The sequence below is a fragment of the Talpa europaea genome (genome assembly GCF_964194135.1).
Source record: "Talpa europaea genome assembly, chromosome: 7".
Taxonomy (NCBI): domain Eukaryota; kingdom Metazoa; phylum Chordata; class Mammalia; order Eulipotyphla; family Talpidae; genus Talpa; species Talpa europaea.
In genome coordinates, this window is record NC_140074.1 from 125,860,319 (window position 1) to 125,874,852 (window position 14,534).

Here is a 14,534-nt window from a genome sequence, read left to right on the forward strand (position 1 = left end):
CTTCTGACACCTAACAGTGCTCACAGCAGATATGCTCATTTAAATTCAGAGACGGGCCTCCCTGGTGGCACAAGGGGTTAAGCGTCAGCACTGTGGGGCTATCTGCAGCTACTGCAGCACGAGTTTGATCCCTGGCCAGGGAGCTACCCACATGGCGCAGCAGACCTCTCCAGTATTGCCCGCTGTGCCCCTCAGCAGTGTATTTTAGCTAATTTGCCTGTTCTGCTCCCCAATGCATCTCTGGTGAATCCTCTCACCCGCCCTGCACCCTGGCCTGTACCCCAGTTCTTGCATGCATAAATAAATAAATCTTTTTTAAAAAAGTAAATTCAGAGATAAAGCAGCTTCTAGTAGCAAATGATAATTTCTATGAATTACAATAAATGATTAAACATAATTTTAATGAATCCCTGGATCTATAGAAGTTTTATAAATTCTGAAGTCTTACAGCCTTCATGTGGATGCCTCTGAAAAGAAAAACAAAAGCCATTTCAAGGATTTACATAACTTTCACCTGGATATGTAAAACCTAAGCAGCAGTTCTGGCCGGCACCCTTTCACCTCTGTGTAGGCCCCAATCCCATCCCCCAAGGTGCATTAGTAACAGTTTTACATTAGTACCTTAGGAAGCTTGGAAAATATCACAAAGTGGCCTCCCTGGTGGCATAAGGGGTTAAGATGCAGCCTATGAAGCTATCTGCAGCTACTGCAGCACAAATTCAATCCCCAGCCAGCCAGGACTAACCACATGGCACAGCAGACTTCTCCTGACTTGCTTACTGTTCCCCTCAGCAGTGCATTTCAGTACTCCACCTGTTCTGTTCCTCACTCCGTCTCTGGTGAATCTTCTCACCCCTCCCCCACCTCTGGCAAGTACCCAAGTTCTTGTATGCATAAATAAATAAATCTTAAAAAAAAAATCAAGAGAAAGAAAAGATCACAAAAATGCAAACAAATAAACCTGAATAGTGTGGGCTTAATAATGACTCTCTTCTCTGCATAGAGTCTAGATAATCTTGTAAGTTGGAAGATAAGCTGTGTGACTACTCAACAGTCCTTTCATATTTAAAGAGAAAGTCTGAACTTTTTCTGTAATGAAGAAGGGAGGGCCTCCCCTGGTGGCACAGCGGTTAAGCAATGGGCTGCTAAGCTGCCTGCAGGCTCTGCCCTCAGCCTCTGCAGCGCCAGTTTGATCCCCGGCCGCTGGCAAGGGTCCCACATGGTGCGACAGACCTCTCCTGTCTCGCCCGCCGTGCCCCTCAGCAGTGTATTTTGTCCGTCTGCCTGTTCTGTTCCCCACTCTGGCTCTGGTGAATCCTCTCACCCTCCCGCGCTTCTAACTGTACCCAGTGCTTGTATAAATAAATCTTTTAAAAATAAAAATTTTAAAAAAAAGGGAAACCTCGAGCTTCACTGAGGTAGATTTTAGGAAAATCAAGATGGTCAGATGGTATAGTGGGTAAGCACTTTGGTTTCCCCTTTAAGAACATATCGATAAAATGCAAATCAAAACTACCATGAGATACCATCTTACACCAGTGAGAATGGCACATATTAAAAAAACTAGCAACAACAAATGCTGGCGAGGGTGTGGAGAAAAAGGAACTCTTCTGCACTGTTGGTGGGAGTGCAAACTGGTCCAACCACTGTGGAAAGCTGTGTGGAGATTTCTGGACCTACTAAACAGAGCTTCCATATGATCCAGCAATTCCACTCCTAGGTATTTACCCAAAGGACACAGATACATCAATTCCAAAGAACACCTGCACCCCTATGTTTATAGCAGCACTGTTTACAATAGCTAAGCTTTGGAAACAACCCAAATGCCCAAAAATAGATGACTGGATCAAGAAGATGTGGTCCATATATACCATGGAATATTACTCAGCATTCAAAAAAGATAAACACATGCAATTTGCAGCAACATGGATGGCGCTGGAAGGGATCATGCTCAGCGAAATAAGCCAAAAAGAAAAAGAAAAATACCGGATGGTCTCACTCATAGCAGGAATCTAGAAAACTTAAATAAGGGACCAGGAAAATGAATAACTATAAGAAAGTGAAAATCAAAATCAACAAAAAACTATGAACCAGAGACACTTTTAGGGGGGCGGGGGTGGGAGGGGAGGGATTGGGGTCAGAATGGGGGGGCTGCAATTGTATGGGGAATATAACAATAAAATTCATTATTTAAAAAAAAAAAAAAAAGAACATATCGATGATAGTAAAATCTAAAAAAGAAAAAATTAAAAAGACATAGCCATGCCTGGATGAGACTAATAGCCCTGAGGAAGGGAAAACTGTGAACAGGCGCTGGCAGGGCTCCAGCTCAGAGGCAGGTAGTGGTCAGCAGCTGCAGGACCAGTTTCTGAGGAGGAGGGCCCTGACATAACATGCTTATACACTGGGTCCCAAACTGGGCTTCAAGAGAGGAAACAGAGACGAAATCCCTCTCACTTAAAATAAATCACATGCAAAACAACAAAAACACAACAAAGTGAATAGCTCTATCACCTTATATACATTATTCTGCTACTTGCACTTATCATTGAAAAATTTCTCCAAGAATTAGAAACAAAAAGCACCCACCCCACACTCACCATTTTGTTAGAGTGGCAATTCCTTGGGTGGACGCTCCTATACATATTTAGTTCAGCAGTTCTCAGCTGAGGGCGGTGCTGACACCTCCAGAGAGTATTTGTGAATGTATGTAAAGGGGACAGGGACATTTTTCTTTGGCTGATACAATGACAGGGACACTACAGCATTTGGTTCCCAATGCTGAACTTCCTACAGTATGTAAAAACTGGTCTGTCAAAAGGACCCAAAATATTCCTATTGAGAAACACTAATCTTTTCTTTGTGGAATTTAGGTTGATTCCAAATTTTTATTATTAACCTTTATTATGTCCTTGCTCATATGTCCTGTCTAATTGTGTCTTAAACATATTTCTAGAAGTGAAATTAGTGGGTTAGTGGATTAAATGGTAATCATTATCTGAAAATCTTTTGATACACAGTGATAAAATATTCTCTAGAAATAAATGTTTTCTACAGAAATAGAATTTCTCTCTATCAGTGTATAGGTAGAATAACTTCTCATACAGTTTTTCAGATTTATTTATTCATGCATACAAGAGATGGGGTATAGACAGAGTTTTGAGGGGTGAGAAGATTCCTTGGAGACAGAGTGGGGAACAGAACAGGCAGACTGACCGAAGTACACTGCTGAGGGGCGCAGCAGGCGAGTCAGGAGAGGTCTGCGCCTTGTGGGTTGCTTGCTGGCTGGCGGGGAATTGAACTCATGCTGCAGGCTGTGGACAGCTCCACAGGTTGTGTCTTAACCCCTGCGCCACCAGGGAGGCCCTCTTTTTGGGTTCTGATGTAATAATCACATCATACACAATAATTTTGTCTTTGATCCTCCTATTTTAATTTTTTTTATCTTTCTTAATTTATTAGGTAGACTTTCCAGAAATACGATGTAACAATGTTGATTTCTGGCATTGTCCTCTGGCTTCTACTTTAACCGAAGATTTCTGATGTATCAAAAGATGTATGTGATGTCAGTTTTGGGCTAATGAATATTTTAATGTCTCACGTTCTTGAAATACAGAAGGCACCTTTAGGGATTCTACAGATAGCCTACTTCTCTTTTAAAAATATATGATTATTTTCTTTCATTTTTTCAATAAATTTCCCCAAGCAATTAGAGGGTTAGCAATGCCTACAAAACCCACTGCAAGTCAAGGAAGAATTCTGGTCTTGGGGGTGCCCTCCCTGGTGGCTCAAGGGGTTAAGATGCAGCACTATGATGCTATCGCCAGCCACTGCAGCACAAGTTCGAGCCCCCACCAGGGAGGTGACCCATGTGATGCAGCAGACCTCTCCTGTGTCGCCCGCTGCTCTCCTCAGCAGTCTATTTCAGTCACTCTGCCTGTTCTGCTCCCCACTCTGTCTCTGGTGAATCTTCTCCCCCCACCACCCCCCGCACCTCTGGCATGTACCCCAGTTCTTGTATGCATAAATAAATCTTAAAAAAAAAAAAAGAATTTTGGTCTTATTTAATGGGCATACTTTATTTTCTATTCTTTCAACAGTTATATTACAGTTTCTCTGTTTACCTTTCTCATGAAACTTTGCTCTTCACTTGTTATTAAGACTTTGTCAAATAATAAAAGATATCCTGCGAGATCTCAAATGTTTTAATCAGTAGACTAACCTCTCAAAGTGACTAGCCTATGCTAGTCACACATACATTTAGATATAAAATCTGTTTTGTTTCAAAATACTTGGGTCCCAGTGATTTTTTTACTGTATTTATTCTCTATAAATAGATATAAATTCTAGAAAACAAACTGAAATTGTAAGCTTAATCGATTTTAAGGGAAAAAGAAACTTAGATGCTAAACACGGAACACGGAAGGAAAGGAAATGCTTCTCACCTGCACTTCGATTTGCAGGTCTTTGTCCAAGAGTGCTCTCTTTTTCAGTATCTCAGCTTTGAGTTGCTCTTTGTGTTTAAAGAGCAACGCAGAGAGCTTGGTAGCGTTCTGCTTGCTACGTTTCTGTTCCACACTTTCTTCACGCTTCCGTTTTTTGGCTGCCTGTTTTTCTTCTTTATCTATTTTATCCAAGATATACTTCATCACCTGGTTACAGACAATCATTCTGGAGAAAAATACACAACCTATGTAATGCTGGGCATTTCATTCTGAAAGGTTTAGACATGATTTTTCTATGTCCACAGTAGACATACAAACTTTCTGTGACTGGAGAGTTTCAAGGAGGGGTTCAAACCCATGATGAGCAGTGAGTGCCACGTGTTCTCATTTAGTGAATTACAGTCAAGAGGAAAAAAAGGTAAACTTAGAAGTTCTGCGCATGTGCATGTTAAAGACAAGAAACCAATACACAACCAATATTCCAAGTGCCCCTATGATACTGGATTATAAACATTTCTCCCTACCTTTGATTCTCTTCTCTTTCAGCTGGAGTCATGGTCTTTTTCTGTTTTAAATGTTCTATTACAGCATTATGTTTCATCACCACCTTCAGGACAGAATGAAACCCCAAAGCACAGTTTAAAATGACTACAAGTTGTTACACAGGTAACAGTAGAAATCTGAACACATATACATGTTTCGCGAAGAAACTAAGAATTTTATATCATAACACATATAAAATCAGCAGCTACTATATGGCCTTGGTGCTTATCATATACTGGGAGTGGCCAAGTCATGCATTTGACAATGCCTCATTTGTTCCTCATAATAACACTGAGAGGTAGGAATAATTTTATAAATGAGATACTGAGACATAAGGGAATTCACTTGGTTGAGATTGGCAAGTTGTATTCTTGTGTGGCTCTGTAAGCCTATGTTAATGACGCCAGCGATCATTCTTCAAAGGCCATGTTTTTAATGTTATGCTCTTGCCAGACATTACTTTTAAAAATCCTGACCAGATTAAAGACACTATTGTAATAATTGACTGGTAATTCAGTACTAGAAGCTGGGTAATAATGCATTTGTTATTGTTATACGACAGTGTTACATACGACAGTGACTTCATAAGTATTTCTATACACCTTTATAATCCCTTTGCTGTTTAAAAAGTGCTTCTATATACACGACTTTATTTAGCCATCACAATAATCTTGTGTGGCTGGAAAGAGAGGAGGTTTCAATGAGGACATAGCTCAGGGGAGATAAGTTAGTTTCATGGACAACGAATGGGAGACTAATGAGCTGAATGCAGGGCTCACGACTTGGGGATATTTGAAATCCACACTTCAACTCCTGTCTAGCGCTGAGCCACATTCTAAGGATGCAAATAAGGTTTACTCCAGTAACGTTCCAGGATGCTGTATGTCTGACTTCATTTTAAGTAGAATAATTCTAACTCATTTGAACTGTCTTACTTCACTAAGATGCCATGCATGATGCCACTTTGTAGTTAAGCTATGGGATAAGAGTATTTAAAACTTAAAAAAATTTTTTCTTTATTTGAGCAGCCACCCCCAACCCATTGGTATTCAGAACTGCAAATAGTTTAATCTGCCTTGCTTAGTCTACATGCAAACTAAGGAATGACTACTGCAGATAACTTTAAATTGCTCTGATGCTTGAAGTGACTTTAAAATATAATTAAACCTTCAAGTTTTGGATTAGTGACAGTTAAAACTCCTAACTCCATTTTTCCCATCTTAGTTCTTCCCCAATACAGGTAGTTTCTACTAATAAGCACTAACTGTATATATCAAACAGAGATCCAAACCACAGCAGTCATTCAATAATTTGTTGTCAATCCAGTGCTGCTTATAAGTCCAAGTATCAGTGACTTTTGTCTCATTTAGGTGACCTAACGCAACCAAACACTAAGTCTAATGCACAGCACAATATTTCAAGCTACTGAACATGCTGCTTTTACTTAATAACTTTACCTGTTTCTGAATGATTTCACTTTGATTAGAAGCTTGGAGGGTGTGTTCCCGCTTAATTTCTATCTGTTGCTGTTTCTTCTTTTGCTGCTGATCCCTGAGTTGCTGAACCCTTTGCAACTGCTCTTGCACACTGGCTGCCTGCACTGTAACCACATTCTGAATCTGGTGAGTTTGCACAGGACTGCTTTGCTGAATTTGAATAGGTAACTGGAGTTTGATTTGCTGGGGCACACCACCTTGCTGAGCCTGTATCTGAGCCACAACCTGCGATTGGATCTGAGAGAGAACCTGGACTTGTTGTTGCAGCTGAGGCACAGCAATGACTTGGGGCTGTGGCTGCTGTATTTGTAGCTGAGGACGGGATGGGGATGAAACAGTAACTTGACTTAACGTTTGTCCTGATGAAAGAGTTTGAGTTGAAGACTGTACCTGGGGTTGTGATTGTGGCAGGCCCTGGGAAGGTGTCTGAAGAGATGTATGTGGTTGAATTGGAATCGGTTGTGAGGTTGTAGTCTGAACCTGGGCTGGCTGTCCAGGAGACACCTGGGATGGAGTTGACGGGCGTATTCGAGTCTGTGGTGGACTCTGGACGCGAGCAGGAGACTGTCCTTGGGCATTATTTTGAGGCTGACACTGCACTGCAACGTGGGGTTTGGATGACTGTGCTTGGGCGGGTGGTGCTTCAGAAGGGAGGTGGGATGCGACAGTTGTTGGGGTCTGAACTTCAGGCTGAGTTTGCACTTCAGGTTGAGCTGGGGACTGGGGCTGGGTTTGGGACTGGGGTTGAGCTGAAGGCTGAGCGGACTGTGGCTGGGCTTCAGGAGAACAAACACCTGGTGACTGAGCTGGTGGCAGGGTTTTGGATTGTTGCACCTGTGACTGGGGTGATAATTTACTCTGTCTTTGTTCACTTGTACCTGTGAAAAGGAAAGATCAAATATTTCTATTATTATAGAACATAAGACCATGGTTTAAAAAAGTAGTTAAAGAGGATTAGCTAAAGGTGAGAATTCTGTATAGCAATACTTCAGTCAGACACTCCTAGGATAGGACTCTCCTAAATTGGACAGCCTGGGTCTGGGACATGGTTATCCTTCACACATTTTGCAAAATCTCCAGAGGGCTGGCTTCTAAGTTACATGCACACTCTGCAAATCAGGCGGGTCTTCTGGCCCAGATTAATACCAACCCTCATTTTTTTCCTGCATTGTGGTGGTAGTGACTAAATTTGCAGTAGGCAGCTAACAAAGTGGTTCTGGACCTGTAGTTCTCAACCGTACCATATATATACATATTAATAGGGGATGGTGGTGGTGGTGGTGGTGGTGATGAGAGGGAGTCTGTTGAATCTGTTGTGAGGCTGAGCATGGTACACTCATTGACTGGAGGCATTCCTCCCAAAGTTAAACAGTGGTCCTCTTTTCCCTCTTAGAGCCCAGCAACTTTTGGGAATAACATGTAGCATTTCCGATAAGCCCAAGTTCTACCTGCTGCTGTAGTAGAAACAGTGGTGGTGGTGCTGCTGGCTGTTGTGGCTGTTGTTGCCAATGGGGTGAAGAGGAATCGCTGTACAGTACCATTTGGCATTGCAGCTTGCATCAGCTGCTGTCCTGGACCTGGAAGTATAGTCACCCCTTGAGGTATCAACTGCAACTGTCCTGTAGTTTGACCTTGTCCTTGAATAACTACGGTCAGACCTTGATTGCTACCCTGTGAAAAAAAACACACAGCATATAAAGAGTGTTCAAAGCATTAACCTGTAAGCATACCACTTTCATGTTGAAAAAGTTCTTTAACATAATGAAAATATGTATTTGAATGTCTATAGAATGGCACCAGGAGGAATTCAGATAGACTAAAATAAGATTTATTTAAGATGACTGATAATTACAAGAAAAAACTGGGATTAACAATCCAGAGTTCTAATCCAAGCTCTCCAAATGGACAGCCAGAAGGTACCTGTCTACAAGTAACCTCAACCTTCCAGATTGAAGTTTCCCAGTCTACAAAATAAGGCTGCTTAAGTTTATGACTAAATTCTGTTTTTAAATAATCATGTTAATATTATTTCACAATTGTGGAAGGATCTTTATATATACTGCCACACGTGATTCTCACAGTGGGACTTTGTGATATTACAGGAGAGAAGATATTACTATAATTTTATTACCAATTTAACAACTCAGGTCAGAAAGTTCAAGGTCTTTGCCCAAAGCTACAAATCAAGGTAAAGGTGAGGTGCCCAGGTTGCCTAGTTTCGGATTCTTCAAAACTTGCCAAATTACCAAATCTTCATTCCGAGAGCTTGGACTAAAGAGCGTGGCTGGGGTGGGGTGGGGCGCGCGGCTTGCGTGTGTGTGTGTGTGTGCGCGCGTGTGCGTGTGTGAGCGCACTAAAGCATAAAGAGCTTAGGATTCTTGATAAGGAACAAAACACCAAGTCTGGAGGATCAACATTATGCCAGTAGTTATCAAAATGGGGACTTGGAAATAAAAACTCCTCCTGTCCAGGACATATTAATCCTGTAACCTACCACCAGCACATGGCAGTGGATAGAGAACAAATGTGGAACAACCCTCCCTAGCTTCCCAATGGCCGAAATGGATGCCACAGAAACCTGCAGACTGACACTCAATGCCGTAGAGTTTACTCTGGAGCCCCTTGTTTACTTGTGCTTTTCGTATATACAGCGTTCATTCAAAAAATACTCCCTGGTGGCGCAAGGGGTTAAGCACCGCACTATGAAGCAATCCGCAGCCTCTGCAGCACAAGTTTGATCCCCAGCGGGCCAGGGAGAAACCCACATGGCGCAGCAGACCTCTCCTGTCTCCCCGCTGCTCCCCTCAGCAGTGTATTTCAGTCGATCCGCCTGTTCTGTTCCCCACTCTGTCTCTGGCAGATCCTCTCAACCCCCTACCCCCATATCTCTGGCCTGTACCTCAGCTCTTGTATGCATAAATGGATAAATCTTTTAAAAAAAAATATACAGAACATCATGCATAATTAAAGTCAAAGAGTGAACACCTATAAAACCAGCACTTGCTCATCACTTCCAGTACCCAAGAAGCCACAAGCATGTGCCCTGATGCTAGTTCCTTCCCTGTCTCCAAGACATAGCCACTGCTGTCACTGTTCTGACACTGCATTTCTTTTTTTTTTTTAATTTATTTATGCATACTAGAGTTGGGGTACAGGCCAGAGATGCAGAGGGGAGCAGTGGGCGAGTCAGGAGTGGTCTGCTGTTCCATGTGGATTGCTCCCTGGTTAGCTGGGGATTGAACTCGTGCTGCAGAGGCTGCGGACTGCTCCATAGTGCGGTGTTTAACCCTTGCGCCACCAGGGAGGCCCCCCTAACCCTAACTTTTCTCTGACACTGCATTTCTTTAAAGCATTACTACCTACCACAGATGTTCATAGGCCAGAGTCTACGTAGGGCCACAGTCTCACAACTCCAGGAGCACCACTCACACAGAAAACAATGGGAATGGTGCCCCCTCCAGGTTGCTAATACAGTAGCCCTTGTGTCCCTATATAAAATAGCTTAGTCAAATTTTGACTGTTCCTGAAATTTTGCAAGTTCCTGAAATTTTGCAAATGAAGTCGTACATTTGCTTGCTTATTGTTTCTTTAGTTCAACAATGTACGTGTGTGGCTGTAGTTTGTTCAGTTTCATTGCTGTAGGGACACACCACTATTTAGTTGATCAAAGACAGCATTTCTGACTCTTATGAACAATGCTGCTAAGAATATTCTGATGCTCAGATGAATCAGAATTTCTCGAGGGAATATATTTTTAATACTTAGAAGGAGAACTACTGGGCTCAGGGCATGTACATCTTCAATTAGATAATATTCAAGTATTTTCAAAACGGCTAAACCAATTTATATACTCACCAGTTGTGCATGAGAGTTCATTCTCCTCCACGTCTTTGCTAACTTTTGGTTTTGTCCAACATTATTATTATTATTTTTTAAATATTTATTTATTTATGCATACAAGAACTGGGGTACAGGCCAGAGGTGTGGTGGGTAAGAGGATTCACCAGAGACAGAGTGGGGAACAGAACAGGCAGACTGACTGAAATACACTGCTGAGGGGAGCAGCAGGCGAGTCAGGAGAGGTCTGCTGCGCCATGTGGTAGCTCCCTGGCCGGGGATGGAACTCATGCTGCAGTGGCTGCGGATAGCTTCATAGGTTGTCCTATTTAACCCCTTGCGCCACCAGGGAGGCCCTGTCCAACATTTTAATTTATACCAACCTCTTAATCATATATTTTTAATGTGCATTTCCCTTATTACAAATCAAGTTCAGCAGCTTTTGGATTAAGTGGCAATTTAGAGCTTCTATCAAGTTTACTTGTTTTTTTTCTCCTGAGCTATATGGATTTTATTCCTCCTTGATTTGTAGTGATTCTTTGAGTATTCTAGAAAATAGTCCTTGGTTGGTTCTAGTCATAGTTTCTCTCATTCTATTAACTCCATAGTGCTTGATGAAGTTCTTTTTTTTTTTTTTTTTAAGATTTATTTATACAAGAACTGGGGTACAGGCCAGATGAGCGGGAGGGTGAGAGGGTGAAAGGAGGGTGAGAGGATTCACCAGAGACAGAGCGGGGAACAGAACAGGCAGAATGACGAAATACACTGCTGAGGGGAGCAGTGGGTGTGACAGGAGAGGTCTGCCGTGCCATGTGGGACCCTTGCTGTGGGCTGCAGAGGCTGCGGACAGCTTCAAAGCGCTGTGCTCAACTGCTGCGCCACCAGGGGAGGCCCTGAAGTTCTTATTTTTAATGTAGCTGAATTTACAAGTGTTTTCCCTTTTACAGTGTATTTTTTCTATGTTTCAGAAAGTCTTTCCTCTCTGAGGTTATGAAGATTTTCTTTATTTTATCTCCTAACTGGATTATTGTTTTCCTTTGCACAGTTCAGCCTCTTACTCTCCTGGAGTTGAGTTCATGAGGCTCTGGCTCCACTTCATGCTTCAGGAGCACCGGTCACCAAGAGAAGGATGGGAATGGCACCCCCTCCAGGTAGTGAATGCGGCAGCCCTTATATCCTGGGATTGTATCCAGGATCCTTATCCTGACCCAGCACCATTTACTAAATTACCTGTCCTTTTCTCAATGATCTCCCAAGCGGCTCTATCAGAGAACGACTGTCCATGCATACAGGGGTCACTCTGCCTTCCACTGTTCAGAAGTCTATCCTTAGGTCTGTACCTCACTGTATTGATTAGTGAAAAAACTGACATAAGATGATCACAAAGGGCAAATCCTCAGTGCTTCAAAAGTGTCATCACTGATTTTGACTCTTTTTATTTCCATGTAAATTTTTTTTTTTTTAAGATTTATTTATTTATACAAGCACTGGGTACAGTCAGAAGCGTGGGAGGGTGAGAGAATCCACCAGAGCCAGAGCGGGGAGCAGAGCAGGCAGAAGGACCGAAGCACACTGCTGAGGGGAGCAGCGGGCGGCAGGAGAGGTCTGCGCGCCATGTGGGACCCCCGCCTGGCAGCCGGGGAATGAACCGGCTGGGGAACGGGCCTGGGAATGAACCGGTGCTGCAGAGGCTGAGGGCAGCCTTGCAACCCAGAGCTCAACCGCTGCACCACTCAGGAGGCCCTCCATGTAAATTTTAAAAATCTGCTTATCACGTTTCATAATATCTCTTTGGATAGGATAGAACAGTATTCAAGCTATTGATTACTGTTGGAAGAGTGGATAATACTGAGTCTTGCAAGGAAGCAGTTTAGTATATTCAGAATTTTATGCTCCCATGGAAACTGGTCAACTAATAAAATTTTGGCAGTTAAAGGGCTTTCCAGGGGAGGGCAAAAGAGGGGGAGAAGAAGGAAGGGTTATCTGCCTGGCTGTTTTATCTCATGGCTTAAGGAGTCTAGAGTTGAGGTTTATAATATTCTGATTGTAATGAAATGCTTTTGCTTGATTCCTAAAAATAAGTAAATTCTAAATTCTTGAAAATAAGTATGCTTTTAAACTTAAAGCAAGAATAAATAAAATCATCTCTAAAGTTAAGTGAAGTCACATTACTTACGTGGCCCTGTGTTAACTGAGTGAGCTGAGCCATGGTAAGCTTCACCTGTCCTTGCTGGGGGCGAGGGGGTTGTGAGGCTGAAGACTGCAGAGTGGCAGGGGATGTTCCTGTGGCTAATCCTTTCTGCCCAGGCGCTGAGGAAACTGCACTGGGGGAAGAGATTGCAGTGGAGACAGGCTGACCTCGGATGATCTGGGTCACCACTTGCTGAGGAGCACCTACACAAACAGCAAAACATCAAGAATGCTTACCTGCCCTTGGTAGTATTTTCAGTTGAAATATTGTTCAATGCTCAAGATGAATGTCTACTTTCAATCTTCAAAAGGCTTACAGGATGGTAACAGCCGAAGGACCCACTCAGAGGCACACCCACACCCACACCCAAAGGACCTACCTGGTTGTCGGTGAGCTTTCACTCAGCTCACTGACAACCCCTCTCCAGTGTCTCCTATCTGAGAAACTGAGTGAAAATATGATTATTTTCCCTATGGGGCTAAAGCCGAAACAATAGCTGGGAAGACAGAAGAGAATATGTAAAACATGTCATATATAAGGCTGTCTTTCCAGGAGAACATTAAAAATAATGATCTAATAATTATGAAATAGTCACATTTATAAACAAGCTTTTCTTACAGCTATTTGTCAGATAGTGTAGCAGAACCATGAAGGCTAGGATCACTTTATCCTCAAAAACGGGCAAAGAACTCAAAGAGCACTTCCACGAGAGCTGCCTGGTAACCGCTGAGTGAGAGCAGCTTTGTGGCAATGGCTCCGCATGCTCTCAAAACTTCTGTTTCTTAATCTGCTGAAACTGGAAGAAAAGGAAGGTGGAATTTTTTCCCCGGTGGAAGAGCTGCTGAGAATAATTATTTTGTAGTTAACTATACATTTACCATGTCCTGATTCATCATTAACTAGTGAAAACATCAGTTTCTGAAGTTTTCTATTTGCTCTGCCCCCCACCATGTCTGCATATACTTCTTTTAATGGTTAATGTTTAACATCATTGCACATATATTCTGACATTTGGAGTACTTTTTCTTTTTTTTTTTTTTTTTAAGATTTATTTTATATATACAAGAACTGGGGTACAAGCCAGATGCACGGAGGGTGAGAGGAGTCGCCAGAGACAGGACAGACTGACGAAATACACTGCTGAAGGGAGCAGCGGGAGAGACAGGAGAGGTCTGCTCGCCATGTGGGTTGCTCCGAGGCTGGCGGGGATCGAACTGGCACTGCAGAGGCTGTAGACAGCTTCACAGCACTGCGCTCAACAGCCTGCGCCACCAGGGAGGCCCAGTACTTTTCCTTTTTCAAAAAATGCCATTCTAAAATCTTTGCTTATAAATTTTCATGTGCTTCTATTTCCTTAGAATAAACTCGCCCCGTCGTGCCCACTGCTCCCCTCAGCAGTGTATTTCATCAGTCTGCCTATTCCGTTCCCTGCTCTGTCTCCAGTGAATCCTCTCACCCTCCCGCACATCTGGCCTGTATCCCGGTTCTTGTGTAAATGAATAATCTTTCTTTTTAAAAAAGGATAAACTTGCCCCAATGTCAAAGTACGAACACAGTACTGAATTGACCCATACTCCCCCAACCAAGTGCCCATTTCACTGGACACTTATCAACCCTGGCTATTTCCACTACAGTAAAATATTCCAGCAATAAGAAATGTATCACAGTATCATGGAGTCTGAATTTCTTCAACTTAAATTTCTTACAGCCTTTAAAACAGTAAATATACTGTAATTATATACTGTAAATATGCTGTAATTATAGTTCTTTTGTGATATTGTCCACTGTCTATTTCTGTTTTTCCTAGTTTTTTTTTTTTTTTTTTTACAGATTAAAGAGATAAATTCCAAATACATATTTCTCCTGCTTCACTGCCTGCCTTTTATTTTTAAACCTAGGGAAAAAAAATTTTTAATGTGGTCAAATACACTAGTCTTTCATTTTTGTTTATAAGTTCTCCCCGTATTCTCTAATTAGATCTAGCCTCCCAAGTAAGTTCTTAGGGTGTAGGTTTGGCAGAGA

The 14,534-nt window shown here is 42.3% G+C and overlaps 1 protein-coding gene across 2 annotated transcripts in view; it reads right to left on the minus strand.

Annotated features, from left to right (window-relative positions):
- The window catches only part of BPTF (bromodomain PHD finger transcription factor), a gene marked incomplete at both ends in the record, with an annotated part of 131,060 nt that overhangs the window by 13,516 nt on the left and 103,010 nt on the right, over positions 1–14,534 (minus strand). Inside the window, 5 exons of one of the 2 annotated variants that reach the window (XM_084237060.1) lie at positions 4,446–4,671; positions 4,970–5,052; positions 6,446–7,362; positions 7,933–8,155; positions 12,498–12,715. In XM_084237060.1, coding sequence (XP_084093186.1) covers positions 4,446–4,671; positions 4,970–5,052; positions 6,446–7,362; positions 7,933–8,155; positions 12,498–12,715 — 1,667 coding nt within the window. The remainder of the gene's footprint in view (positions 1–4,445; positions 4,672–4,969; positions 5,053–6,445; positions 7,363–7,932; positions 8,156–12,497; positions 12,716–14,534) is intronic. The other variant, XM_084237061.1, reaches the window with a different exon arrangement.